General features: G+C 35.6%; 2 protein-coding genes across 10 annotated transcripts; both read left to right on the top strand.

The window, feature by feature from the left end:
• The first annotated feature begins 4,510 nt into the window (after positions 1-4,510).
• On the top strand, positions 4,511-8,997 carry LOC113732840 (probable linoleate 9S-lipoxygenase 5). The gene is made up of 9 exons (XM_027258829.2): positions 4,511-4,879; positions 5,435-5,721; positions 5,864-6,104; positions 6,263-6,598; positions 6,701-6,786; positions 6,937-7,044; positions 7,163-7,467; positions 7,556-7,819; positions 7,980-8,997. The coding sequence occupies exons 1-9, from the start codon at positions 4,696-4,698 to the stop codon at positions 8,731-8,733; spliced, it is 2,565 nt and encodes an 854-aa protein (XP_027114630.1). The 5' UTR covers positions 4,511-4,695; the 3' UTR covers positions 8,734-8,997.
• Positions 8,998-11,807: 2,810 nt separating this feature from the next.
• Positions 11,808-25,353, top strand: LOC113732841 (DNA polymerase zeta catalytic subunit-like). Of its 9 annotated transcripts, none has more exons than XM_072080868.1 (17): positions 11,808-11,979; positions 12,729-12,811; positions 13,520-13,577; positions 14,272-14,321; positions 14,413-14,525; positions 14,769-14,811; positions 15,597-15,665; positions 16,540-16,695; positions 16,785-16,956; positions 17,041-17,132; positions 17,214-17,582; positions 18,387-18,864; positions 18,961-19,314; positions 19,417-21,985; positions 22,169-22,472; positions 23,883-24,497; positions 24,891-25,353. In XM_072080868.1, exons 1-17 carry the CDS (start codon positions 11,859-11,861, stop codon positions 25,062-25,064), a joined length of 5,820 nt encoding a protein of 1,939 aa, XP_071936969.1. In that variant the 5' UTR covers positions 11,808-11,858; the 3' UTR covers positions 25,065-25,353. The 9 variants fall into 9 exon arrangements, with proteins under 9 accessions (XP_071936969.1, XP_071936970.1, XP_071936973.1 ...); XM_072080869.1 differs by having other exon boundaries at positions 19,426-21,985; XM_072080872.1 differs by having other exon boundaries at positions 14,276-14,321; positions 17,085-17,132.
• Positions 25,354-26,954: the final 1,601 nt, after the last annotated feature.

Consider the following 26,954-nt stretch of genomic DNA (forward strand, 5'->3'; position numbering starts at 1 on the left):
TCATACTGTAAATTGTCGCCTTTATTATTAAAAGTTGATATATCTTGAACCTTTAGTCCTTGATCTCTAAAGATATGCTTACAAATGGATTATCACTTTGTGGGCATGTTCCAAACCAAATATGTATTATTTCCCTTATATTACTAATCAAGTTACTATATAAATCAATTCTCTTTAATTACTTCATTTCTCGTTCTCTTTCTTTCTCAATATGCTCTCAATACAAAATCAATTTGAAAAGCTTTCATAATTTTTTGTTTCTACACATTGAAATTCACCAAAAGTGCTAGATTTTTATCATCATTTCACCATTAAAGATAGCAAAAATTTATTAGGGACTTGAGATTAAAATTGGCAAAACTCTTTTTTAGAGATTTAGAATTTGGAAGTAGTGGTGAAACTTTTATTAAAATTTTAGAGAAGAAATGGAGAAGCTCAAAGAAGAATTGATTAATGGAGATATATTGTTTCCCAATTAGCCAAATAAAATTATTCTTTCACTTAATTGTATCTTCAATGAAATTGTCTAAATTGTTGTTTTCTATCTATAGATATGTGATTGGGTTATAGTTTTTATAGAGTTCTTTTTGGGGTGAAATTTTTATAATCATTTATGATTCATAGTTTACACTTATATTTCCTGGTTTTATGTGGTGAAATTACATTTTTTATAGTTCATTTGTCAATTAATATCTAATTTAATATTTAATTCTATTAATTATGGAAGGATAATTACAAAAGAAAGTCTATGATGAAGAACCGTCTAATGTTGAAGTCAATGATGAATGATACCACAGAAGATCATTCAAAAAGAGGTCAAAATTAATTTTGACAATTTGCCAGTTGATCTAGGATTGAAGAAAAAATGGCTGATTATGACCCCTAGTATGCCTCCATAATTAAATTTCAAGCTCCACCCGTCATTAGGTATGAAGGAAAAGAAAGGAACTAGCAAGTCGTCCTTAGGAGATTGGATGGAGAACAAAACAAATAAGAAAAACTAAATGTAATTTCGTGATTACGAAGAAATAAGAAAGAACTCTCAGGCATCATTCGCAACGTGGAAAGGAAAGGAGGGGACAAATTTATATTATAACTAAATTGCTTTTACTATCAAGCTTACATGATTATGGCGTCTCGAGTTCTACCTACTCCTATAAAATCCAATTTCATAGGGTACTTTCAACAATGCATTACAAACCATACTAGTAAATACTCGATACAATAAGAGTTTATTCGAATTTGATTCACCAACTAATCAAATCAAACTTCAATAGCATTTTGCGTTCGATAAATGCTCAACTCATATTCAAACTTGGCTCAATTAGCATAAAATTAAACTTTATAGGTAAAAAAATTCAAACTATTCAAACTCGACTCGAGCTTAACTTGATAAAAGTTTGTTTGAATTTGACTCAGCAAATAAGAAACCAAGTTTAAACAGAATTTTAAGCTTGATAAAATAATCTAGCGAGATTGAACACTAGGGTACGTATTCGATTTAATTAAACTTGTTTACACTCTTAAGCACAACAAAGTAATTCCATTAATTGGATAAAACATTACAAGGTTCTAGCATTTGTAGCCTGGTTTTGAGCAGCAAAGACCTAACTCTTACCTACCTCAATTAAAATAGTTCCTCCCCCTCACAAACCACGCATGCAAAGCCCGCCTTATTAGTAATTGCATGGAAGGATAATAATTTGATAAGTTTATGACCATCCATCACATTTTTTTTCTTTCTAGCAGGAAAATGTTTGGATGGATTCGAATCTGGTTATCATCATGAATTAGGATATACCTCCAAAACTATATATCACGTACAAAAATTCTTACAAATTATTTATTAATATAATTATTATATCGACGGGAAAACTTGAACATACGATTTTTTACGAGAAAATGGCTCAAACTTGTCAACGGAACCAATTTATCGTGAATATCCATCGATGACAACGTAGAATGAGGCATGCAGCCGTGGCCATGTGACCCTCCTGGAAAATCAGAGACACATATAACTTTAAAAAAAAAAAAAGTGCTTAGAAAAAGCTGTGATAATGGAATCTTAAAAAGCTATAAAGTTTACACACAATCGGACAGACACAAGCCTTATTGTGGAATCTTAAAGCGATACAGTACGGACACAAGATTAGTGTAATTTTTTCTTTCTTTCTTTCTTTCTTTCTTCGCTTTATTATACTGCCCTTTTCAAACAACTGATTTAGCTTGCGATCCTCGAATTCATTCCCTACTTCGAGTCCTCGACTACATGAAATTTCATCCTGAGCTCTTTTATTTTTTATTTTTTAAATTTTTTCCCCCTGTTGTTAAAATAGTTCCTGCTACATGCTCAATAAATTTATTGATATCAACTTGAACAGCTGACAGGCTAAGACGATATGGTGGATGGGAAAGGATATGCAGAAATAAATTCGAAAAATATATACAATTCCCCAACAGATCAAGGTCAACAAAAAATTATTGGTTCTTGTATACAATTATTAGTGTTTTGATTTATGTCGGGCAACTTTTTTTTTTTGCTTTCTTATTCTTATATATCAACCATAAAAAAAAGAAAAAGAATGAATTTATGGACTGTTTGCCTCAATGATTGAGTGCTTCAACAAATCTCTCTTACATCTTCTTTGGTCCTTATGGAATTGAACAATCTGCAATTTGCAAGTTAATTATTTGCTTTATTGCTTGATGTCAATGTCATAAAATCTAATTAATTACCAGTGGTTCAACTTGCGGGCACTAATTTCTCTCCTATTTTTGACATGACAAGCTGAATTTGGACACAGATAGGACGAAAACATGAAATCTTTTTTGACGGTAGATGATCTTTGGGTTTTTCTTCTTGGCTTAATGGTTATTAATTGGATGCTTTTTTTTTTAATCTAAAATCTATTAGTAGTAGTAGTTGACGTCCATGCCATGAAATCTAATTAATTACAATTTGTTCAGGATGCGGGCACGACTGTTTCTTCTTATTTTTGACGTGACCAGCTGAATTTGGACATGACCAATCAATATCCTTTGTTTGGTATCAAAAACAGTCTCCCCAAGAACAAGATAAGCTTGTCAAGCTTTGTCGAATTCAACAAAGGTTGGAATTACCAAAAAACCACAGGAATATAATTATCTACCAAGGAGGAGGAGCAGCAGCACTAAGCACGCCACAGGAACTGCAGCAGGAGTTGTCTCCCCTCCTCCACCGTTCCCTGCTCCGAGATCCCTCCTTGCAATAGAATAGAATTTCAAAAGAGGAAAAAAAAGAAAAAAAGGGAGGGGTGAGAAGTGATATCCATATTAGATTTTGGTGCATCTTTTGGTCAAATGAAAAAAATATATATATATATATATATGTAATTTTTACGTAAAAAGTACATGCACATTTTTTTTGAAAAAAATTCATGTACCAATATTGATAGAATGGAAACTGCATACATGTTTTTCAACATACAGTTTTTGGGAAGGGATACATTGAGTGGTTCGAGGGAATGAGTGTAAGTGAGAGATCTCAATCTCTTCCACTTATATATACATACACACATACATACATACATATATATATATATAAGAGCTTTCAATCCGATGGGGTTGATTGAATAGACATAACCAAACAAATAATCCGATGGGAGATTATTTGAAATAATTATTATAGCACTTTTTGTGATGTGATATATATGAGATAAAAAGGTGCGTTGAAAATTGTGATGCGAGCAAATAAAATTTTTTTTTTTTTCAAATCAGGGTTATCTAAACACACAAAATGATTTCTTGAGTGTTCAATTAACCTAGACTTTTGACAAAAAAAAAAAAAAAAAAAAGTGTAACCTAGACAGTTTCTTTGAGAATTCGAAAGTTAGCCCCCGAATTTGTATCACTATATACTAATCCCCCTACATTCTGGTTCATAAAATGGTAGCTTTTTGCATCACTGTTGAATTTTACTATTCAATGACAAACTTGAAAACGTTTTTGCTTCAAAGAAAATAGTAGAATAAGAAATGAAACAGCTGTTTCAATGTCCACCAGACAAAAGATCAGTAGCCGCGTCATATACAGAAGAAAAGTGGTTTATATATATATATAGTATATATAACCAAGTTGACCAATCAGACCTCGATGGGAGCTAGGCTGCTGATCATATCATTTTTTGAAGATATGTGCAATAATAAATATATATACAGAAATCTATCCCAGTCATGGATGTCTTATTTTATGGGAAGCCAATCTTCTTTTAAGGGATGCCATCCCCTAGTGGCTATTTCTTAATATCGTTAGTTGTGCTTGGACGTCAGAAGCAAGTAAATTAGTCCATGTTGAATAGTATAAATAGTTATATTTATGGATATAATCTTGAGATTATTAAACTCTTAGTAACATGGACAAGAAAATCATTACAAGTCTACGTACAAATTCAGTCTGGTACGAAACTCGATGGTTGAAAACGTGAATTGTATGGAAGGGGTGATATACATCTTGGTTCCTCCTCTCTCTGTCATCCCTCTTCCGGATTATTCAAAGTTGTTGCCTATAAATACCAAGCAAAACCCTCTTCCCTCAAATCATAGCTTGCGATAGAAGTACTCAAAAACTGATAAAACTAAACTCTCTTCTAGTTTTATCCATCAAACTGCTCGATCTCTTGTTCGTTTTGTCTTGGAAAACGCTTTGCATTCTTCAAAAATGTTTCAGCACATTGTGGATGCATTGTCAGGCAACAATAAAAAGATCAAAGGAACTGTGGTTCTGATGAAAAAGAATGTCCTGGATTTGAATGACTTCAATTCTTCATTGCTTGATGGAATTCATGAGTTACTGGGGCAAAAAGTTTCTCTGCAGCTCATCAGTGCTGTTAATGTTGATCAAGGTATGATGACTTGAGCTTGTTTTGCAATTGCAACCATGCATTTTCTCGAGTCTTGAACACCATGACAAGTTACAATACCATGGAAGTTATAACATCTTCAGTTCTTGAATGAAAATATCATCAGCAGAACTTTAGTACTGCAAAAACTTGTGAAAAAAGTCAAGCTTCCGGCCAACATATTTGCATTAAAGTGAAGTAGTTTAATGACTAGCTAGTGATCCTCTTGAACTTAGAAAAGATCCTTAGAATTGAATATTTCAACTAAGGCAACAGTAGGCTTTCATTACGACCATGACACATTTACCCACATACTCTTCCAGTCAACATCTTAATCATTCATGATCAATTATTTCAGCTACCAAAAATTTTCAATAATGTCATACTAGCATGTATTCTGGAATTTGGAGACGACCAACAATTGAATTTGAGAATGAATGAATTTAATGCACTTTTCTTGGTACATGTACCTTCTCACGCGACATCAGCTAGTGAACGGGTTACAATTTATGTTAAAGGAGGTCAAAATTACATGTAAGGTGTGGTGAAATTTTGCAGGAACACTGAAAGGGAAACTTGGAAAGGCAGCATATTTGGAAAATTGGATCACTACAAACACTTTTCTAGCAGCTGGTGAAACGGCAGCTGATATCACATTTGATTGGGATGAGGACCAAGGAATTCCAGGAGCTTTTATCATCAAAAATAATCATCCAACTCAATTCTACCTTAAGACATTGACACTTGAAGAAGTTCCTGGACATGGCCGAGTTCACTTTGTCTGCAATTCTTGGGTTTATCCAGCTGGAAAGTACAAAAAAGATCGCGTATTCTTCTCAAATCAGGTAACTACTTGCAAACTTTTATCTTTCAATACCAGTACCAAGTGTATATCCTTCATCATTTTCATATAGAATCACATAATCCTGCTATCACAAAAAAGGGCAAAAGTTATAGAAAGCTCAGTCCATGTTGTACTTGTTTCAGGCTTATCTCCCAAGTGAAACACCAGAAGCATTGAGCCAATACAGAGCAGAAGAATTGGTGAACCTGAGAGGAGATGGAACTGGAGAACTCAAGGAATGGGATAGGGTCTATGACTATGCTTATTACAATGATTTGGGAGATCCGGACAAAGGTAAGGACTACGCTCGCCAGAATCTTGGAGGATCCAAAGAGTTTCCTTATCCTCGAAGAGGAAGAACGGGCAGACCACCATCAAAGACAGGTTAGAGCATTTGCACTATGAATCTGCTATTAGGTATTAATGATAGTAAAACCAAAGCTTAGGACGCAGGTCTATGCTACAAATCAAATCCTGAATTAAGAGCTTTATCAAGTATATTCTTTTCCATTTCTTTCAATCACATGTTTTACTCATGACAGATCCCACCGTCGAGAGCAGGCTGCCACTGATTACCAGCTTAGACATTTATGTCCCAAGGGATGAAAGATTTGGACACTTGAAGATGTCAGATTTCCTTGGTTATGGACTGAAATCAGTCGCTCAGATCCTTTACCCTGCATTGAAGAGCCTTTTTGACAGCACCCCTAACGAATTTGACAGCCTTGAAGATGTGCTTAAATTGTATGAAGGTGGAATTAAGCTACCAAAAGGTCTCCAAAGCCTTACTGACAACATCCCCTTTGAGTTGCTTAAAGAAATACTTCGAACTGATGGTGAGGCTATCCTGAAATTCCCAACCCCGCAGATTATCCAAGGTAGCCTATTATCCACAACTTCCTCTTATCTGTTTTCCATCTGTCCGAATTGTATTGATGATTTTATAAGGATGTTTTATATACATATATATCTTGGAACAGAGGACAAATCTGCATGGAGGACAGATGAAGAATTTACAAGAGAAATGCTTGCTGGACTGAACCCCGTCATTATTAGCCTCCTCCAGGTATCTACTTGTCAAGAAAATAGATACTATAAAAACTTGGAAGTAGAAGATGATCTATACATCCTTCTATTTCTTTCATTTGGTCCATGATCTTAGTATAGATCCCTCAAATGTTTCGCAAGCATAATGTCTCAACTCTTTTCCCTGCAGGAGTTTCCTCCAAAAAGCAAGCTCGATCCTGAAGTCTACGGCAGCCAAAATAGTACCATAACCAAAGAACAAATAGAGGATAAGCTGGACGGATTGACAGTTGATCAGGTAACAAATGAAACAATCTGTTTCTCTAGACAAACGTGTGATTTACATGGTGCTTCCTCAAGAGTAGCATACGCTATTCAGCAACTCATACAGTTCATGTATAAAAATTCTTGAACAGGCACTCAAGGCGAATCAGCTATTCATATTGAATCACCATGACACACTTATGCCGTATGTGAGGCGCATAAATACCACAACAACGAAGATCTATGCCTCAAGGACTCTGCTCTTTTTGCAAAAAGATGGAACCTTGAAGCCTTTAGCTATTGAGCTAAGCTTGCCCCACCCAAATGATGATAAACTTGGTGCTGTCAGTAAAGTATACCTACCTTCCGAACAAGGTGTAGAAGGTGCACTTTGGCAGTTGGCAAAAGCTTATGTTGCAGTTAACGACTCTGGCGTTCATCAGCTCATTAGCCACTGGTAAAGAAAAACGACATATATGGCGACACTTTAGATTTAGATTATCACAAAGAACTGGTTTTCTGAGAAGTATATAATATTGATGCAGGTTAAATACGCATGCTGTCATCGAACCATTTGTCATTGCAACGAATAGGCAGCTGAGCGTGCTTCATCCTATTCATAAGCTACTACAACCTCACTACCGTGACACCATGACTATCAACGCTTTGGCTCGCCAAATCCTGATTAGTGCAGGAGGAATTCTTGAGAGTACTGTTTTCCCTGGAAAATTTGCGATGGAAATGTCAGCAGTTATTTACCAAAACTGGGTATTTCCTGAGCAAGCACTTCCAGCTGAACTCGTCAAGCGGTGAGTGTGATTCCATTTTCTTATCAAATTACACTTTTTGGGTCCAGATTATCCATCGCAAAGCTGTAACAACTTGTACTAGAAAATTTGGACAAAACAAATTATGAGTCGTCAATGATGAATCTTGCTCACATGGCTTCGTAATATTTTGATTCGACAGAGGGGTTGCAGTTGAGGACTCCAATGCCCCACATGGACTGCGTCTATTAATTCCAGATTATCCTTTTGCTGTTGACGGGCTTGAGATCTGGTTCGCCATCAAAACATGGGTGGAGGATTATTGCAACCTCTACTACAAAACAGATGAATCGATCCAGAAAGATAGTGAACTTCAGGCCTGGTGGAAGGAACTCAGAGAAGAGGGACACGGTGACTTGAAAGATAAGCCCTGGTGGCCTAAAATGCAGACTCGCAAGGAGCTGATAGAATCTTGCACCACCATAATCTGGGTAGCTTCCGCCCTTCATGCATCAGTCAACTTCGGGCAGTACCCTTATGCTGGTTATCTCCCAAACCGCCCAACCGTAAGCAGAAGATTCATGCCTGAGCCTGGAAGTCCCGAGTATGAAGAACTCAAGACAAACCCTGATAAGGCTTTCCTGAAAACAATCACTGCCCAGTTGCAGACATTGCTCGGTGTTTCCCTGATAGAAATTTTGTCAAGGCATGCTTCAGATGAAGTTTATCTTGGCCAAAGAGACACTCCTGAGTGGACCATAGATGGAGAGGCTCTGGAAGCATTTAAAAAGTTTGGAAGTAAGCTGGCTGAAATTGAGGGCCGCATTACACAGTCAAACACCGACCCTAAATACAGAAACAGGACTGGACCAGTGAAGCTGCCGTACACGTTGCTATTTCCCACCAGTGACCCCGGTTTAACTGGCAAAGGAATTCCCAATAGTGTGTCAATCTGAGCAATTTCTGGGATGATTTGATCAGGGATCAAAGCACATTCACAAAACTTCCATCTATTTTCTGGTCCTTGTGAGCATATTACTACCCAAATAAATAGTGATCTTAAGCGAATGTAATGTCGTTTTAAATAAATCTACAAGTGTGTGAGGGTTGTATGATAATGTTCCATCTTGTTTCAGATCATCATTGTCATTTCTCTGTTGTAATGAGATCTCTTGAAGGAAGAAGTTAGTAAAAGCGATAATCATGTGCAGAATTATATACTTGCGCCGTTTTCAGACGAAGCTTTCCATTTAGTATTTTATAAGATCCTCTCTAATTATAGTTAATTAAGAGTAAAATTAATTAGCAAATTAATGTGCCTTTTCCTTTGACATTCCTAGCCACGTTACTCACCGAACTGTGTTTGGATTGTAAATTATTTGAGATATTTTTACTGTAACACTTTTTGTGACGTGATGTATGTGAGATAAAAAGATAATTAGGAAGATAAAAAGCTGTATTGGAAATTGTAATGGTGATGAAAAGATTTTCAGATATGTTTCTAGAGGTCCATACCCCAATAAATATAATCACTCAAGAGTCTTCGCTGCTGCTGTCTTCCTTGTTTGGATTGTAATTTTTTTTCAAAAAATTATTATATTTTTCATGAACACGTTTCTTAATCTTCATTTTATCTCATATATATCAAATTGTTACATTACATAATTTTTTTTTTTTTACAAAAACTTCATAAAAATAGCGATTCAAACGAGCTCGCTACAAATAAAACTCGTGTTAGTACTTACAAAGACGAATTAGAAAGTGAAAATTATCCCTAAGCTAGTAGCTGTAGAATATACCAATGACAACAAAGTATTCTTTCTGCTTTTGAATTTCTAGCGTTCTAGGAAGACAAATCAAAAAATAAAAAAAAAATCATATCACGCCGCAATTGGGATATTCTTTTTTAATTTTCTTAAAAAAAAACGTATATCCAGCAATTGAGATATTCTTTTTAATTTTTTTTTAAAAAATAAGATAGGAGTATATCTCTTTTTTCAACAGCCTGATAGGAGTATATCTCTTGGTGATTAAGGATTTTTTACTTTTTGGTTCCTGTCTTGTTGCAGCCTCGTCCACGGTCCACCCAATCTTCTCTACATATTTCAATTACAAATATTACATTGTCATGAAGACTAATTGGTAGAGTTGGATTTCTTTTAGTGTCACTTTCACCTTCTTATTCATTTTCCTTCACATAGAAAAACTATGTGATAGGAAGCAAACTTAGTACTTTCCTTCAATTAAAGAGTATATAATTCCCATCTAGAAACAAAAATGAATCCGTGCAATGAAGTAAGTTCAATTTTCCATTTCCTTTCTAATTATGATATAATCAATAAAACTCATATTTGATTTTTTTCCCTTTATTCTCGTACATCTATACATCAGAAAAGAAACTTCTTTTTCATAATTAGACCAGAAAGGTAAATAATGAATAATAGTAATGTAAGTAACCACTAAAAGAGTCCAATTATCAAAAGTCAAAATTATCCTTAAAAAAAGAAAGGGAAAGTCGAAATTACTCAAAAGGTCAAAATTATGATATTATCCCAAGTTAGTACTAGTATATATATATTTTTGTTAATCGCCGACATTTACTTTACTCCAACTTTAATTTATTCTAAGGAGTGATCCAATTGGTTCAAGGAAACCGACGAAAACTGAACCATTATCAAATCATACGAGTGCATAGGGGATGACCCAATTGGGCCAAGAGAAACTGAAAACTGAATCACCATCGAACCATATGGGTGTACTATACACCCATATGGATTTGGAGTAGCCACATTAATGGCAAAGTAATGAAAAGTAATGTTTGAATCTTTAATCTTCTACCCCACAAAAACTAGCCTTGTTTGATAACTTAATTCAATATTTAAATTTAATGGATTTAAATTTTAATATATTCAGACCATTTGATAACTAAAAATGAATATTTGAATTAATTATGTGGCACTGAATTTTCTAGACAAAACTTACTCTCCAAATTAAGTAATAAGCTATTTACTTATCACTAAATGTGATATGTACTCAAATGTATTATATTTACTATTTAACAATTTAATAATTTAATAGATTCAAATTTCAAATTTTAAATTTTACACTTCAGTTTTCGGACTTCAATTTTATCAAATGTTATCAAATGCATAATTACCGGTTGATTTAGTACAAGCAGAAATTGGCCAAAGTCCAATTATCAAAAGTCAATTATCCTTAAAAAAATGAAAAAGTCAAATTTTCTGAAAAAGGCCCCAAGCTTTCAAGGGAAGTTTCTCAAACGTCTTCGGAAACTGAAAATTCCACTATATAAATTAGGATTAATCACATTTTATCCCCTTAAAGAATATTCCATTTTTCAGTTTACCTCCTAACGTTTAATTTTGCTCACTTAACCCTCTTTAGGACAAAATTACCCTTGCATTATTTTGACTTTTCATTTACCTTGTTTTCCTTTCTTTTATTTCTTTTTCTTTTTCTTCTTTATTTAGTTTTTCCTCTTTCCCACAAAAATCTGCACCCAGAAATATGCAATTAAAAATTCAAAACAAAAATTTTCGTTGAAATGGAATTTTTATTGGGAAGGATGAAAGAGAGAAGAAAGAGAAAAAGAAAGGAAAACAATTTCATCTTAAGATATTTTCTTGGGAATAAAATGAGAAACTAGAAAGGAAAGAGGAAAACTAAAAATTAAAAGAATTGAAAGACTAAAAAAATTATATTTTAGGAAAGTGATTTGAATATTTTTTTAATCATTTAAGGAGAAGATAGATCTCTGTAATTTCTCTTTTTTAATTTCAATCATTAAGGTGAATATTTTTGTGGAAAAGGGAAAAATTAAATAAAGAAGAAAGAGAAAAAGAAATAAAAGAAAGGAAAACAAGGTAAATGAAAAGTCAAAATAATGTGAGGGCAATTTTGTCCCAAAGGGGGTTAAGTGAGCAAAATTAAAGGTAAGAGGTAAACTGAGAAATTGGGTATTCTTTAAGGGATAAAATGTGATTAACCCTGTAAATTAAAAACCACGCAACGGCATAAAAGACTGAAGAGCGGAAACAATTTAATCCAAGGAAAAAAGAAAATGCAAATGGGGGATTCTCCAGAGTCGGATTCGAAGATTTTCAGTGTCCGAATTGTGTCGATTGACTACTACATGGCCCCGCCAATTGCCGGAATCGACATTTCCTATAGCAGTTTTCAAGGTAATATTCTAGTAGCTTTCTAGTGTGTGTGTTTTCTTGTTAGAATTTGGTGTCTATAGCTCTTTATTTTGCTACAGATGGCAGTATTTCTAGGGCTTGGAATTGTTTAATTCATTTGGGAGGTCAATTCGTAAATTTCTCGGGGGAAGTGAATAGCTTATTTATGGAGTATTTCCAATTCTGAGGTTTTGATAGTTTCTTTTTTTCTGGGGTAGCTAATGAGGTTTTGAGAGTTTCGGAATAGTAGGCAGTATCTGCAAAATTTTTTATAATTTTGTTTCCTCCATCTTTGGACTGTTTGGGTTTTAAATGTTTGATTGAATAAAACTGGTATAACTTGAAATGTATAATCTTGAAGTTACCAAGTTACGCTAGAGTTTATCATCAAATTCTTTTTCTAAAAAAAAATTAATTTTTTTAAATTCCCCCCACAGTGGTTTGTTTAAAATCTGGGATAGATACGCTTTTGCACCCAAAATGTTAAGCCTTTGAGAATCAAGGAGTATAACATCTGAATCATATAGAAATGTACAACAAATGTTATAAAGTAAAGATAATTGTTTCGTTTGTTTGAAATGTTTCTTCTTTTTAAGAGATTTTTTCACAATTTTGAAAGTATGAAATTGGGCTTCCTGGAATTGATTTTTGCACAATTTCAAAGCTTGAAATTGGGCTTCCTGAATTGATTTGTTGCATTATGCATATTGCGTGATTCGTATAACGTGCAATTAAGTTGAGATATTATACAGGTGGAAAAGTAAATGAGGTTCCAGTTATAAGAATATATGGGTCAACTCCGGCTGGTCAGAAGACTTGCTTGCACGTGCATAGAGTAAGATGATTTCTACTGTTGAGTTTACAAATGCTTTTTGATTCTAGAAGTTCTTTGCTTAAAAAGAATAAGGCAATTTTCTTCATTTTAAGTAGTTTAAATTTGTTTAGCTGAATGTAGAAGAATCATGTTAGTTTGAGTAGTGTCTGTTTTCTGTTTGTAGAAGTGTTTATTTTACTATGTTAGCTCTAGAGTGGAGCATTGCCCTTTGTTTAGCATGAATGAGTATATTTACTATGGTTGACGGCTATTTTGTAATTTGGAAGACTTTCTGGATATAGTGCCAGAGTTCTAGTCATCGGAATTAGGTTTGTTTTGCATGAATTCTTTATGTTGAGAAAATTTGGTTTAGAAACAAGAGATCTTAGATTGATGAACTCAACAGTCAGATTGGTAGTTATTTTTGTCAGGTTTTCCACCTATCCATGTCAAGCAAAATGCAGTTGTGTTGCATGTATCTTGTAGTAGGATGTTTCGAATATAGAATAATTTGGGAGGGTTTTAATTCATGGAACCGTTCCTTGTAAGTGCCTACTGGGCACCATGTTATGTTGCCATGTTCTGGTAATTTCAACTGTGGCATGGTTTTTGATGTCAGTACCACTTTGTTAATTATGATTGTAGGTTATAAAGCTTCAGTTCTGTTTCTGTTTTCCTCTAATTCACAACAACTATGTTGCTTTTTTGTGTCCACTTTCTGTCATGCAGGCTTTGCCTTACTTTTACATCCCATATTCAGATGTATCACTTCAACTAGACGAAGAAGGTAGTATTCACTTTAGCAGCTGGTATCTTCAGGTGGATAATATCAATTGACTTTTATTGTTTGACTATCTATTTTACTGGAAATTATGTGACAACTAACAGGAATTGTTCAACTAATTGCTTTAAAAACTCATAATTTAGGGCTTGCGTGCTGTTCAATTTTTGCTCCTTTGAGCTCTTTCAACCATTTTTTTTTGGGTCTTGCTGTACATTCACTGTCATTGATGTTATGATCTGTACAATCTCTGAATGCTATATTCAAAGTTACAACAATTAGCATCAATATGTACAGTTTATTCTTTACTTGCATCCATAAGTCTCTTGTACTATTTTTTCTTTATTTCCTGCAACTATAAACTTTAGCGATTTCCTTGGTTTAATACAAAATATCATTCTGGGTAGAATTCATTATTATAGTTATTCTTGATTCCTTAGGATATTGTTCTCATTATGTTTCCTTAGGATATCGTTCTCATTATGTTTCGTTGGTGGTGATCAACTGAGAATGAGCCAGGTTGTGGGGTTGATTGTCAGTCAACGTAGCTTTAGGTTTTTGACATTTGTAATTTAAACTTTAATGTTTATTTTAGCAGGTTGTTTAGCTGTTTATCTCTCAGTTTAGCTGTACTGCATCTGAAGTTTTAACTTAAAACTATTCTATTTGTTCTTCATATGCTTTTTTTTTTCCGGTCTAGACAGTGCTTCTACAAATGCCATCTCTCTTGCAATTGAGAAGGCCTTGAAGGTTTGTCATTTTTTAAGTGGATTATATCCTGACTTGATGATAGGTAATACTTGCTGATATCATGAATGTGTATTGTGTCAAATTCCTGCAGCTCAAAGGCAATGCTGGCTTGAAACGGCAGCATGTCCATGGTTGTAGTCTAGTTCGAGCAAAGAAGTTATACGGCTTTCATTCTTCAGAGGAGTTATTTGTGAAGATTTATCTGTATCCTTATCTCAAAAATATTATTTAAAAGTGCACTGTTTGTTCTATGGTGGTTGACTTATTTTTGCTGATCTGTATCTCTCTGATTATTGTTAGTGGTTTTGAAATGTTCTTTTATTTCGTAGCTTACCTTGTACTGATATGTTCATGCTGTTATTCTTATAATTGCTTTTATCATCTTTTGCTCCTTTGGAAAGTCTATGATTTGGAGTTGACTCAGGATCACCTTGACAGAAGTTTTAGGTACCATCCACAGGATGTATCTCGGGCTGCCACTCTTCTTTTGGTATGCATTGTTGGCCATAGAACTATGAGTTTAGATAATTTCTTGACATCATTTTTATTTTAATTGAACTATGTAAGTCATTGTCTTGACTCCTTTTAGAAATTGGTTTATTCGACAGTCTGCTTATCTCTTCAAAATATGCATTAGGCTATCATGTAGTTTTTGGAGAGTATTTTCCTACATTTATGATTATGTAAATTGGATGGTGGTGGATCTTCTGTTGAAGCAGCATAAAGGTGCATGGTTAGGCTTATATTTGATACAATTAATGTGGAAGTGGACCGCTTTAGAATTTCATATGGTTTTTAGGTTCTTGTTCCTTATCATCATTAGATTGAGAAATCACTATTTCAGGTATTTCCTGCATTGCAAGGTATAAATTTAAGCAATCATTCAGGTATAGGTCGACTGAATTTTTTTTTTTGGGTTAGTGCATCATAAATTGTGAATCTTTCCTTGTGAGTTATAGGGGACAGATTGGTTGTTCGTAATACACAACTAATCATGGAATTTTATTGCTCTTTGTCCCATAAGAAAAGCACATGTTTCTTGTACAATGACATGCTGACATGTTGATATGTTGTCCTAGTTTTTGCTATTTAAGAGAAGAATATATTTATATATCAAGATGCTAATCTTTGCACCTTTGTGTATATATGTATGTAAATGGTATGTGTGTGAAATGTGCTTATATTTGAGAGTGTTTGTTTTTGTGAATATGTATGTACATATATATTTTCTTGTACATCATTATTGCCTATATGATTGGATTAAATTTGATGCAGGGAGGTGCTGTTTTGGATAGGATTGTGCAGCCTCATGAATCACACATTCCATTTCTTCTCCAGTTTTTGGCAAGTACTTTCTTCTGCTGAACAAGTGTTTTAGGCTGTCCTGATTTAGTGATTTTGTCAGTGTGTAATTTCCTAGAATTAATGGAATGTCAATCTGTATTTGCACTAATTTTTATCTTGACCTCCATCGCCCTTTCTGTAGTCCTGGTAAATCTTTTTGTTACTGCCTGTTTAATTTGTCTTTTGGTCTGTTTCATGGCATGCATGTCTCCATTGTCATTCAGTAAGGCATTGTTCTGTTGTTATTTACCTGTTATAATTTGTTTGCCTCACACATATCCTTGTGAAAGTGCAACACTTTATTGAGGTTTCCAACACTCTTCTTTCTCGAGTAGTTTGATGGTGTCTTCATTTCATATTCATCTAATTTTGGTGTATATTCCTGTTATTTCTCACTGTCTGTGTTCCCCTCTTTTGAGCACTAATTTCATACATTTCTGGAAAATCAGTCTGCAGCGCGTGTGTCCATTGTCATTCAGTAAGGCATTTTTCTGTTGTTATTTACGTGTTATAATTTGTTTGCCTCACACATATCCTTGTGAAAGTGCATCACTTTATTGAGGTTTCCAACACTCTTCTTTCTAGAGTAGTTTGATGGTATCTTCATTTCATATTCATCTAATTTTGGTGTATATTCCTGTTATTTCTCACTGTCTGTGTTCCCCTCTTTTGAGCACTAATTTCATACATTTCTGGAAAATCAGTCTGCAGCTTAACCCATGTTGATTTAGCTTTAAATATGTAAACATGCTTTTGAATACTACTATACAAGGAAGTGGTTCAACTTAGTGATTCCTAAACTTGCTGTACCTACTATTTTTCTTTTGTCATCCAATGAACCTTGATGTCTATTATTTTGTGCAAAAATTCTTAGATTGATTACCATTTGTATGGGATGGGTCATCTGCATGTCTCAAAAATTAAGTTCCGGCATCCTGTACCTGAAGTTTTCTCTCCCAGGAAAGCTGCTCACACTTTCCTACAGAGAGATCTGACAGACAAGTCAACTGGCATTGCTGCAAATACAAAGGTTAATTTCTCATTTTATTCTCAAGCTTTATAAAAGTGAATATGTACAATGCTTAGATACTTTCTTCTGCTATTAATACATCTCATTAGGTAGATTCAGGTGCAGACCCTTCTTTAGCTTCACCAATTTGGACGTCTTCTACAATTCCAGATGATTGGACTTGGCAATCTTACAGCCAGTCTGATTCCTTGGTTGATCAAAATCTATTGTCAGTTAAACGGCAAAGTATGTCTGAACTGGAGGGAGATGCTGTTGTGGAAGGTCGGTAGATTCTGTAGTACAAAAAGTCTGCATTACTTTGTCTGATCAGTTAATTCAAGTAAATGTATTGTTCAACGTTTTCAGATATTCTCAATCAGCTGTTTATATCGTATACATCCCTCTCGCAGACACGTACAGATGTGAAAATGGTTCAGTCCTTAATACCTATTTGGGAGGTTTGTTTCCATGCCATATGTGATGTTGAATGCATATTCTTTATCCTCTTGGCACATTTATGAGTTATTTTCTTATTCTAGGAGTTCGAAAGGAATGGAGAGCAGGGGCCTGCAGTTCCACCTGATCCAGGGAAACCACTTCCAGAAGATGTCTTGAGGATACTTTCAGACGGGCTTGAGCTGGAAAAAGTACTTGCTGATCTGAGTAGAGGAGAATATTCATCTTTCAGCCAGGACTTAATTAAATCTTTGACTGATAAAGGAACTTTGGTAGACAAAGTCAACTTTTTGGATGATCCAGATGAAGCATTAAAATGCTTAGAAGATGGAAATTTGCCCTCTCAAACTGATGATGGTGAAAACTATGGTAAAGGGCACCATGGGCATATGAAGCAGTTGTCTGCTGATCAATTACAAGATTCTAACCTTGTTGGACCATCAAAACTGAAGGTAATCTTGTTTTCTACTCATATTACCTTGTACCGTCTGGAGCAATTTATTAGCAGCCAAAACCACTTTTGTTTTCTAAATCTGAGTGTGTGATTAGTGCATGTGCAAATTACACGAGTTGTTCAGTCATAGTTGGAAGTAAGGTTCACAGCCTGCTTTCAAGAGGTAATAGCATTGAGTCTACCACTGGAATTTGACAAAGAGTGGCTTGCAGATTTATAATTCTTAAGAGTTGTGTATAGTTAAACTTTTTGCTTTATCTCTAGAATTAGTGGGATGTAAATCTCTGAGGTTTGAGGTAATGACTGCATCATGATTGCAAATTTCTCCCATGCTGAATAAAGTTGTTTAAGGTTTCAACTATGGTTCATTTTTCTCGTCCTCATTTGTCATTTTTTCTTTTCAAAATTGCTTTTAGCATCCTTAAGATAGAATTTATTTGATGTCTTATTGTCATAATTTTTTTACCATGAACAGTTCTCTTGTTTTTTATGCAAAAACTGTTCTAGGCCTATGTTTACAAGTTTCTATTTCACATCTAATGTTGTACCAAGGTCTGGTACAGGGTGATTTCATATTTGTGGAGGATAACAAAAGTTAGATGAAGTCGATTTATTCAGTTTGCTGCATAATTAGACTGAACTTTTCCATGTTTGTGCTATGGGTATATGTACTTAGGTCTCGGTTTATCCAATTCTGTATGTTTATGATTTCATTTTGTTGGTAACAGCTTTGGTCTGCAAATTGCTTACTTTGCCTTCTTTGTCGCTATTTTGAAATTTATGGTAATTATTATTTTTTTAGGCTTCAGATCAGGATGCTTTGGGGCTTTTGAAGTGGCTTGCATCTTCTCAAGCTGCAGAAGAAATAAATTCTGATGATGAACTTGCTCACCAGACCATCCTGAGTTCCTTTTTACCAACATCAACAGTTAATAAGGCATTGGAGAAAGCAAGCACAGATTTCGAGAATCAGTCGCAGCAAGAGTGTCAGGACATTCTTGATTCTGTTGAAGATGCAGTTGCAACTGAAGAATCAGATGATAAGGCTTCTAATTCTAATCATAATCTTCTATGCCAGACTTTACGTAATGAAGTAATTCCTCAAGTTGATGGCTCCCCTGATGATCCCAACTCAGTTCCATTTGGTGATAAGTCATCTTCAGAAATAAATTATGTACCTGAGACTTCACAACTTGCTGGTTTAAGGCTTACTGAACGCAAAAGAAAAAGACCTCAGTGGGGCTTTTTACCTGTTTCTTCAAATCGAAACATTCATAATGGTATTTCTCTCCCCGACAATTCTGATATGACTGGTAGATATGATAGTGATTTAAAAATCAATGTTGGAACTTCTTTTCATGAAAAAATTGTGGCAGACAAATGCCCAAATTGTATACAGGGTGATGCACATGGACTTAATAACTGTACAGAGTCCTCTAGTGCATTAATTGGATGCTCCATGAGGGATTTAATGAGAAAAAAACGAAGCCATTGCAGTGAGCTATCTGAATGTAGAGCTTCTGAGGTTATAAAGGTTACTAGTGACAAGGAACAGAAAGACAAGATTTTTGTTTCCAAGAAACTGACAAATGACGAAGAATGCAATAGATCTCAGATTTCCTACTCACCCAGATCTGCAGTTACAGATAAATTAGGAGAATTATGTGAGTGTCCTGCATCGGCAGAGTTCGCTAAGGTGAACACTGATGGATCTGATCTTTTTGTGCATGGTAGGTAACCTCTTTCCTCTTGATGTGATGCATCTTGTCAGATTGTAATAGTTGGACAAGTATGTTCTTCTATATAGCTTGATGCTGATAGTGACTCAGCAGAATTTGCAGGTCTCTGCACAAGGGGGATGCGTTGTTCCTCTAGGTTGCCTGGGGAACTTAAAAAAGATAGCCCACTTAAGGAGGCTATCAGTTCATGCTGTCAATCCTCCAACCATGTCGGATGTCAAATCTTTGAGAAAAATTATTCAATTTTAGACTCTGGTTTGAAGAGCAAGGTTTCCATGCATGAGATACCTGAAATGGGAAATGACAACAATAAGGACACAGGGGTGTCAACTACAGTGAATCTATTGCAGACTGAGCCCCAGATTAACAGACATGTAAAATCCCCTGGATTTTACAGTTCAAGATTGTCTGCTAGTAGCATGATAGCACACCCTGTGGAACTAATTTGTTTAACTTTGTGTCAGAAACCCCCAGTGATAGAGTGGACCGATGAACCTGATGGAGATTCTGTATTGTCACCTTCTATTTCTCAGGACCCTCATGAGCTGGTAGAAAAGGAGGAAGGAATATCTCTTCTGGGTGAAGTTGCAGATGACATTCTTCCTTTCTTCATAAATGACAACCTAGAAGGAAAAGAGCTTCGAAACCTAAACTGCCAGGAAGCAGGATATAGTTATCATCAAGATTCAATCATCGGTGTCCCTGTTCACTATCAGAATGATGGCTCCTATCTATATATGTTGACTCCTGTTCAGTCACCGCCATCAGAGGAAAATGTCAAGAGATGGCTTTCTTTAGATGGCAGAAATACTTCAAGAGAAAAGGCAGCAGATGCATCAGTTCTGTTTATATCACCTAAGCATTTGTCCGATGATCTCGTGGATTCACGGCGTCCTTTATGCCATGCTTCTAATCTGTCTTCTCTGGATTCCGAGGCAAGGTCTGAGTCCAACCTTCATCAGTTGAATCACCATAACCAGGAAAACTTCAATGGACAAGTAGAGGCTCATAATGATGAGGTGAGAACAATCCAGAAGGATGCATACAAAATTTTGATGTCTAAGCCATCAGCTGTTTTTTCACAAGAACACTCTCAGTTATCTGGTCCTGATGTGAAATCAAAGTTGACTCCTTTAAGTCAGATGGGTTTTCGGGATCCAGCTAGTGTTGGTGGGAGGCAGCAGCTAACAATTGTGAGTATTGAGGTTCAAGCAGGATGTAGGGGAGATTTAAGGCCTGATCCTAGGTTTGATGCCATTGATATTATAACTCTTGTTTTTCAAGATGATGATGATGCAATGGTTGATTGTTTCATGCTTTTGCGGTCCAATACAGTTACAACTGAAACAAATCTAGATGGAATACCTGATTGCAAGGTTTTGCTTTTCCCTGAAGAGAAGCAAGTATTTAGCCATTTCACAAAGATTATATCTATCTTTGATCCAGACACATTAATTGGCTGGGATGTTCAAGGGGGTTCCCTTGGTTTTCTTGCTGAAAGGGCTGCTTATCTTGGCATTGGTTTGCTAAATAACATATCTCGAATACCATCTTCTAGAGGTCTCAATACTACTGAGGAAGATATGCCAGATGATATGTCTCTTAAGGTGGCTACTGCTGATCCTGTGCCTTTAGATGGTGCTATCGTTGAAGATGAATGGGGCCGAACTCATGCCAGCGGTGTCCATGTTGGTGGTCGAATTGTTCTTAATGTTTGGCGATTAATGCGAGGTGAAGTTAAGCTTAGGATGTACACTATTGAGGCTGTTGCTGAAACTGTATTGAGGAAGAAAGTTCCATATATTCCTTGCATGGTGTTGGCAAAATGGTTTTCAAGTGGTCCTGGTCGTGCAAGATATCGCTGTATGGAGTATTTGTTAGTGAAAACTAAGTTGAACCTTGATATCATGAATCAACTTGATATGATAAACAGAACATCAGAACTTGCTCGAGTCTTTGGTATTGACTTCTTTTCTGTTCTCTCTAGAGGTTCACAGTATCGAGTTGAATCAATGTTTCTTAGACTGGCACATACACAAAATTATGTTGCCATTTCTCCTGGAAATCTACAGGTTGCTTATCAGCCTGCAATGGAGTGTCTTCCTCTTGTGATGGAACCAGAGTCTGGCTTTTATGCAGACCCAGTTGTTGTTTTGGATTTTCAGTCTCTTTATCCATCAATGATAATTGCATATAACCTTTGCTTTTCTACATGCCTTGGAAAAATCACATCTTCAATGGCAAATATTCTTGGTGTCAGTTCTTATTCACCAGATATGAAGGTTTTGCAGAATTTGAAGCATGAAATACTGCTTACTCCAAATGGTGTTATGTATGTACCTTCAAAGTTTCGTAAAGGAGTACTGCCCCGCTTACTGGAAGAAATATTATCAACTAGAATTATGGTAAAAAAAGCAATGAAGAAATTAGCTCCATCACAGCAGGTGCTACACCGTATATATGATGCCAGGCAACTTGCCCTAAAGTTAATAGCAAACGTGACTTATGGCTATACAGCTGCTGGATTTAGTGGTCGCATGCCCTGTGCAGAGCTAGCAGACAGTATTGTGCAATGTGGTCGTAGAACACTAGAGGCTGCTATTTCCTTTGTGAACAATCATAACAAGTGGAAAGCAAAAGTTGTATATGGTGATACTGATAGGTAGAAGTTTGATATTTATTTTATTCTATCTTTCAATCTTTTTATTTTTTATATATCTGAGGACGTCCGTTGAATAGATCTTTTGGCACTTAAGTTGCAAGTATTCAGATAGCAACGTGCTTATCATAATATGTTTCACGGTTTAAAAGTATTGCTGACCAAATGGTTTTTTGACTAGTGCAGCATGTTTGTTCTCCTTAAGGGACGTTCTCGTAGGGAAGCTTTCCACATTGGTAATGAGATTGTGTCAGCAATAAGTGCAATGAATCCAAATCCTGTTGTGCTAAAGATGGAAAAGGTCTATCAACCTTGCTTCCTCCTTACTAAGAAAAGGTATGTTGGCTACAGCTATGAGAGTCCTGACCAAAGTAAGCCAAAGTTTGATGCAAAAGGTATTGAGACAGTAAGGAGAGATACATGTGACGCTGTATCCAAGACAATGGAGCAGTCGCTGAGACTTTACTTCGAACATCAAGATATTGATAAGGTAACCTATGTTTCTGGAAATCTTTGGTTATTTACCAGAATTTTGATACTCTTTAATATTGCAGGTTTTGTTGGGGATTGAATTAGACAATTTGCCTTCTGAGAAATTGGCTTTAAAGTCAATCTTATAGACATTGAAGAGAAATTGACTGCTTTCTTCTGCTTTCTCTGTTTCCTTCTTCTCATGGTGCTGTTTTTCCTTACCTTCTCAAATTCCCTCCACTCAGCCTCTCCTCTTCAGGTCTTCCACAGTTCTTCCAACCAAAAACCCCATTTAATTTTTATGCAAAAGCACCAAGGTGCCACATTGGTAGTACTACTAGTATTGCGATCTTCCATTTCCTCAGCCCTCGTCTCTTCTTGTCAATTTTAATTTTCCCTCTTCTTCTTCTGGTACTGCTGTTGTTTCTTGGCATTGTCTTACTCCTGATGAGGATGTGAAGGGCTTATGTTTCTGTTACCACTTCACTTTGGATTTGAGGGCAGTGGGCCCACTACCAAAATTATTCTGCCTGCTCTCTACATTAGCATCTTTATCTATCGCAATTTCAGGCTGCCAGAATTTGGCCAACACAGCAAATGAAAGAGTGCATTATGCTGGTGGTAGTTTGATATTGTTTGGTGGTGGTGGTTGTGGAGAGGAAATTATTAAGATTGAGATGCGGCAGAAGTGGAGTTCACGTGTGCTTTTGCTTCTGCTGTTTGACTTCATTTTTCTTTCTCTTATGTGCATAGATAATTTATGGAGAGGGAGGAGGAGTTTGAGAAGAAAAAGAATAGTAGTAGCACAAGAAGCAGAAAGAAACAGATAAAGAAGAAGAAGAGGTCAATTTCTTCGAGATCTACTAAGTTGATTTTTCACGAGTTGATCCAATATCATATCTTTAATTCCAATAATTATATAAATCATATTTGGGTAAATAACCCATGCTTCTCTCTTTGCCTAACAACATATCAAAAGTTTCCTAGATGAGAATGTCTCAGCTCAGCTGACTGATGTATATATGTGCTTGACGATTTAAGTTTTGAACTAAACTAGGGTAATGCTTGTTGAGAATAAACACTTCCTCTGGCGCATTACAGGTAAAAGTGTTATTACATTGGCTTACCCATTTTAATTTTCTATGGTGTGACCCTCTAGCTTTTATGGTTGGCAATCAGCATATCATGACCTGTCAATTCCATTCCGTTAAAAAATGGAGTTATTTTTTGTTTTCAAATTGATCAATAGGAAATGGATTATAAATGATTTGCTCTAATAAGATCTTGGAGATGTTCCTGGTACGCTTGCAGTGGTGTTTATGTGAATTCTTACTATGAGAAATTCGGACTTCCTTGACTTGAAGATTTCACCTTTTATTTTTGGAATTTATTAGTAATCTGTTACTTTTGTCTTATTTGTTCATCATAGGTTAAGGCATACCTATTGCGTCAATGGACACGGATTATATCTGGCAGAGTCTCTCTTCAAGATTTTGTTTTTGCAAAAGAGGTCTGCTTAGGCACTTACAGTTCACGGGCGTCATCACTTCCCCCATCAGCAATTGTAGCCACTAAAGCAATGAGGGCTGACCCGAGGGCAGAACCACGCTATGCAGAGCGAGTTCCTTATGTGGTAGTTCATGGTGAACCTGGTGCCCGACTGGTAGATATGGTTGTGGATCCAATGGAACTTCTTGCTCTTGATTCTCGTTACAGATTAAATGAGGCCTATTATATTAGGAAACAGATAATTCCAGCTTTACAGCGAGTTTTTGGGCTCGTTGGAGCTGACTTGAACCAATGGTTCTCTGATATGCCGCGTCCTGAAAGGGAAACTGTTGGTAAACGTCATTTTTATGCTCCAAATCAACATCGAACTAGAATTGACTATTACTACCTATCACGACACTGTATCCTCTGTGGTTCACTAGTACAAGCATCAAGCTATTTCTGTCATAACTGTTCTAAGAGTGAGGCAACTGTTGCAACAGCTTTGATCGGAAGAACTGCAAAACTGGAAAAGGAAATCCAACATCTTGCTGCTGTAAGTATTAAAATTAAGTTTCATCTGCTACTGATTTATGGTTATGAGAATGGTAAATGGTGTTTCAGGATCAGTGAATGTTTCAAGGAATCCAAGGATCTCCTTTAATTCTATGTGACACAGAGATCTGTTTTTAGTTTTACTGATTGTGCTTGTGTTGTGTCTTCTGGATCCTTGCTTCATCAATTTCTCTCTCTCTCTCTCTCTCTCTCTTTGCATTTAACCTGGACCTGCATGTTTTCTTCTAGTCTACGCATCTGGTGATTGTAACTTGCTGTGTACATCAAGTACACACACAAACAAAGACAATCACAGGCATATGTGTATATTTCCCTTTTCTTGTGGCTACAAGTTTCTAACCAGACTGACTACGTACTTTGGTTTTGCTTGCAGATTTGCCGGCATTGTGGCGGTGGGGACTGGCTTTTAGAAAGCGGGGTGAAATGCACATCTCTCGCATGCTCTATTTTCTACGAGAGAAGGAAAGTTCAGAAAGAACTGAAGTCTCTCGCTGCTGCTGCTACAGAACTTGGTTTCTACCCTACTTGCATGGCTGAATGGTTTTAAAAATATGTACATCGGCTACCTTGATAGTAGAACTGGAAGAGATACATCTCACCTGTGAATATGTCTGTATATTTGTGTACATATGCTCCATAAGTTAGTTTTTGTTTTCCCCATCTGTAGCGCGAAGAGATGCCTATTGCCTAACATCCTTTGCTTGATTAGTCCGTTGTAAAAGTTACCGTCCCGTAAGGCTTGGTCTAGCTTATAGCCTTATACTGTTGTAAATTATTCGAACAAATGAACGTCTGCAACTTCCAACAAATATGATCTCTTTGATCTACCATCTGAAGCAATGATGTTGATATTTCTTTAGCATTTTTGGATCTTGTGCATTAGAACTAGGATAAAATCCACCTTATGGACCAAAATTCTTCCGAGTACGGGCAAGGATGTTGTCTTGCTGATGCCTAGAACTTTTAAGCATAAGAGTGACAATAATACTAGAACATTTAGGTTGCATAACAGTTTCCAGTTGACCCCAAATATCCAGATTTGAGCCATATGGCCAATCAGTATGCAGATGGTAGTGAACTTCTTACCAACATCAAATCAGTCAACTGACTACTCGATTTGGGCTGATAAATGGTTTTGGATTTTGATGTACTGTCTTAACAAAGTGATACTTCTAAGCGCTGCCATGCCTGCGAAATGCGAGCAAAAGATTTTTTTTTTTTTTTTTCCAAGACGGCAACTTTCATTTCTTCAACAAAACGTATTACAAAGACAGAGGCAACTGCCTCACCAAATCTGCTTGAGACTATCTGCTCGAGCAGTCTCAAGCAGCCAAACTGGGAAGTTCTGCTTCCATTCAGTTACATTTGTCAAGTTTATAGCAAATTTTGCTAATTTATGGCTAACGTAGTTGTTCTCCCTCCTAGTGAAGGAGATGCAACATTCATTAAATTCATACTTTAACCTTCTAATATCCTTTATCACAGTAGCAGTGATCAAATCATCTTCCTCCCCATTCACCTTGTCTACCACTTGCTTGCAATCTGATTCAAATTCTACTTTCTTCCATCCTTGTTTAGCTCTTATCATTGCACCTCTGAGTGCTAATGCCTCTTCAAGCTTTGCACTAGAGCAGCTTGTTCTGATGATAAAATCTTCTTAGATGATAAAATTTTCTTGTTCTGAAATCATTTGTCAAGGTTTAACTCTCAATGCTACTATTCTATTTCTAGCACTGAATTTTCGTGTTTGTGAATGATAAATTCGTTTTTTTTTTCCCAACAAAACACATGTCAATGTTCAACTCTCATTGTCGCTAATGTCATACTAATTTTTCCCTTACAAAATTTAGTAAATTAATACACTCATTAACTATTATTAGAATAATTTATACTCAAATCAAATGTAGGACTATCAATAGAACCCGATTTGAGCCAGTCCCAAACGAGATCGATGGACCTTATGTTTAATAGTGCAACGGATCTCTGTTGCAGTCTTTGTATCACTCTCTGTCCCACTTTTTATTATATTATTATTTTTCCTTTATAAATATCACATTTTAGTTCTTTTTTGTTTCCTTAAGATCCAATATTTATTAACTGAGTAAAAAATAAATAGAACAGTTTCAAAAAAGTATATATATATATATATATATATATAATAGAAAATCAAAAAATACAATAGAAAATTCATAAAAAATTCTCATTTTTCACGCATTTTGATTTTTTGAGTTTGTTAAATTTTATGTATTACTTAGTTAATAGTTATTGGATTTTAAGAAAACAAAAAAAAACTAAAATATGATATTTATGAAGGAGAAATAGCAATACAATAAAAAGCGGGACAGAAGATCCATTGCAATTTAATAGGACGGTGTAGAACTTAAACCTCAATATTAAACCTGCTTTTATCATGAGTCGAGCCTGAACTTTGCTAAGT

The sequence above is a fragment of the Coffea arabica genome, chromosome 2e (genome assembly GCF_036785885.1).
Source record: "Coffea arabica cultivar ET-39 chromosome 2e, Coffea Arabica ET-39 HiFi, whole genome shotgun sequence".
NCBI lineage: Eukaryota > Viridiplantae > Streptophyta > Magnoliopsida > Gentianales > Rubiaceae > Coffea > Coffea arabica.

What these genes read in the sequence shown, in the direction of transcription:
- LOC113732840 (XM_027258829.2), top strand. Translation starts at nt 4,696, where the DNA reads ATGTTTCAGCACATTGTGGATGCATTGTCAGGCAACAATAAAAAGATC. An exon ending in GCGTATTCTTCTCAAATCAG is followed by an intron (nt 5,722 to 5,863) that starts GTAACTACTTGC and finishes TACTTGTTTCAG; the next exon opens with GCTTATCTCCCAAGTGAAAC. An exon ending in CAGACCACCATCAAAGACAG is followed by an intron (nt 6,105 to 6,262) that starts GTTAGAGCATTT and finishes TACTCATGACAG; the next exon opens with ATCCCACCGTCGAGAGCAGG.
- LOC113732841 (XM_027258830.2), top strand. Translation starts at nt 11,859, where the DNA reads ATGCAAATGGGGGATTCTCCAGAGTCGGATTCGAAGATTTTCAGTGTC. An exon ending in ACTTCAACTAGACGAAGAAG is followed by an intron (nt 13,578 to 14,271) that starts GTAGTATTCACT and finishes TTTCCGGTCTAG; the next exon opens with ACAGTGCTTCTACAAATGCC. An exon ending in GCATTGCTGCAAATACAAAG is followed by an intron (nt 16,696 to 16,784) that starts GTTAATTTCTCA and finishes ACATCTCATTAG; the next exon opens with GTAGATTCAGGTGCAGACCC.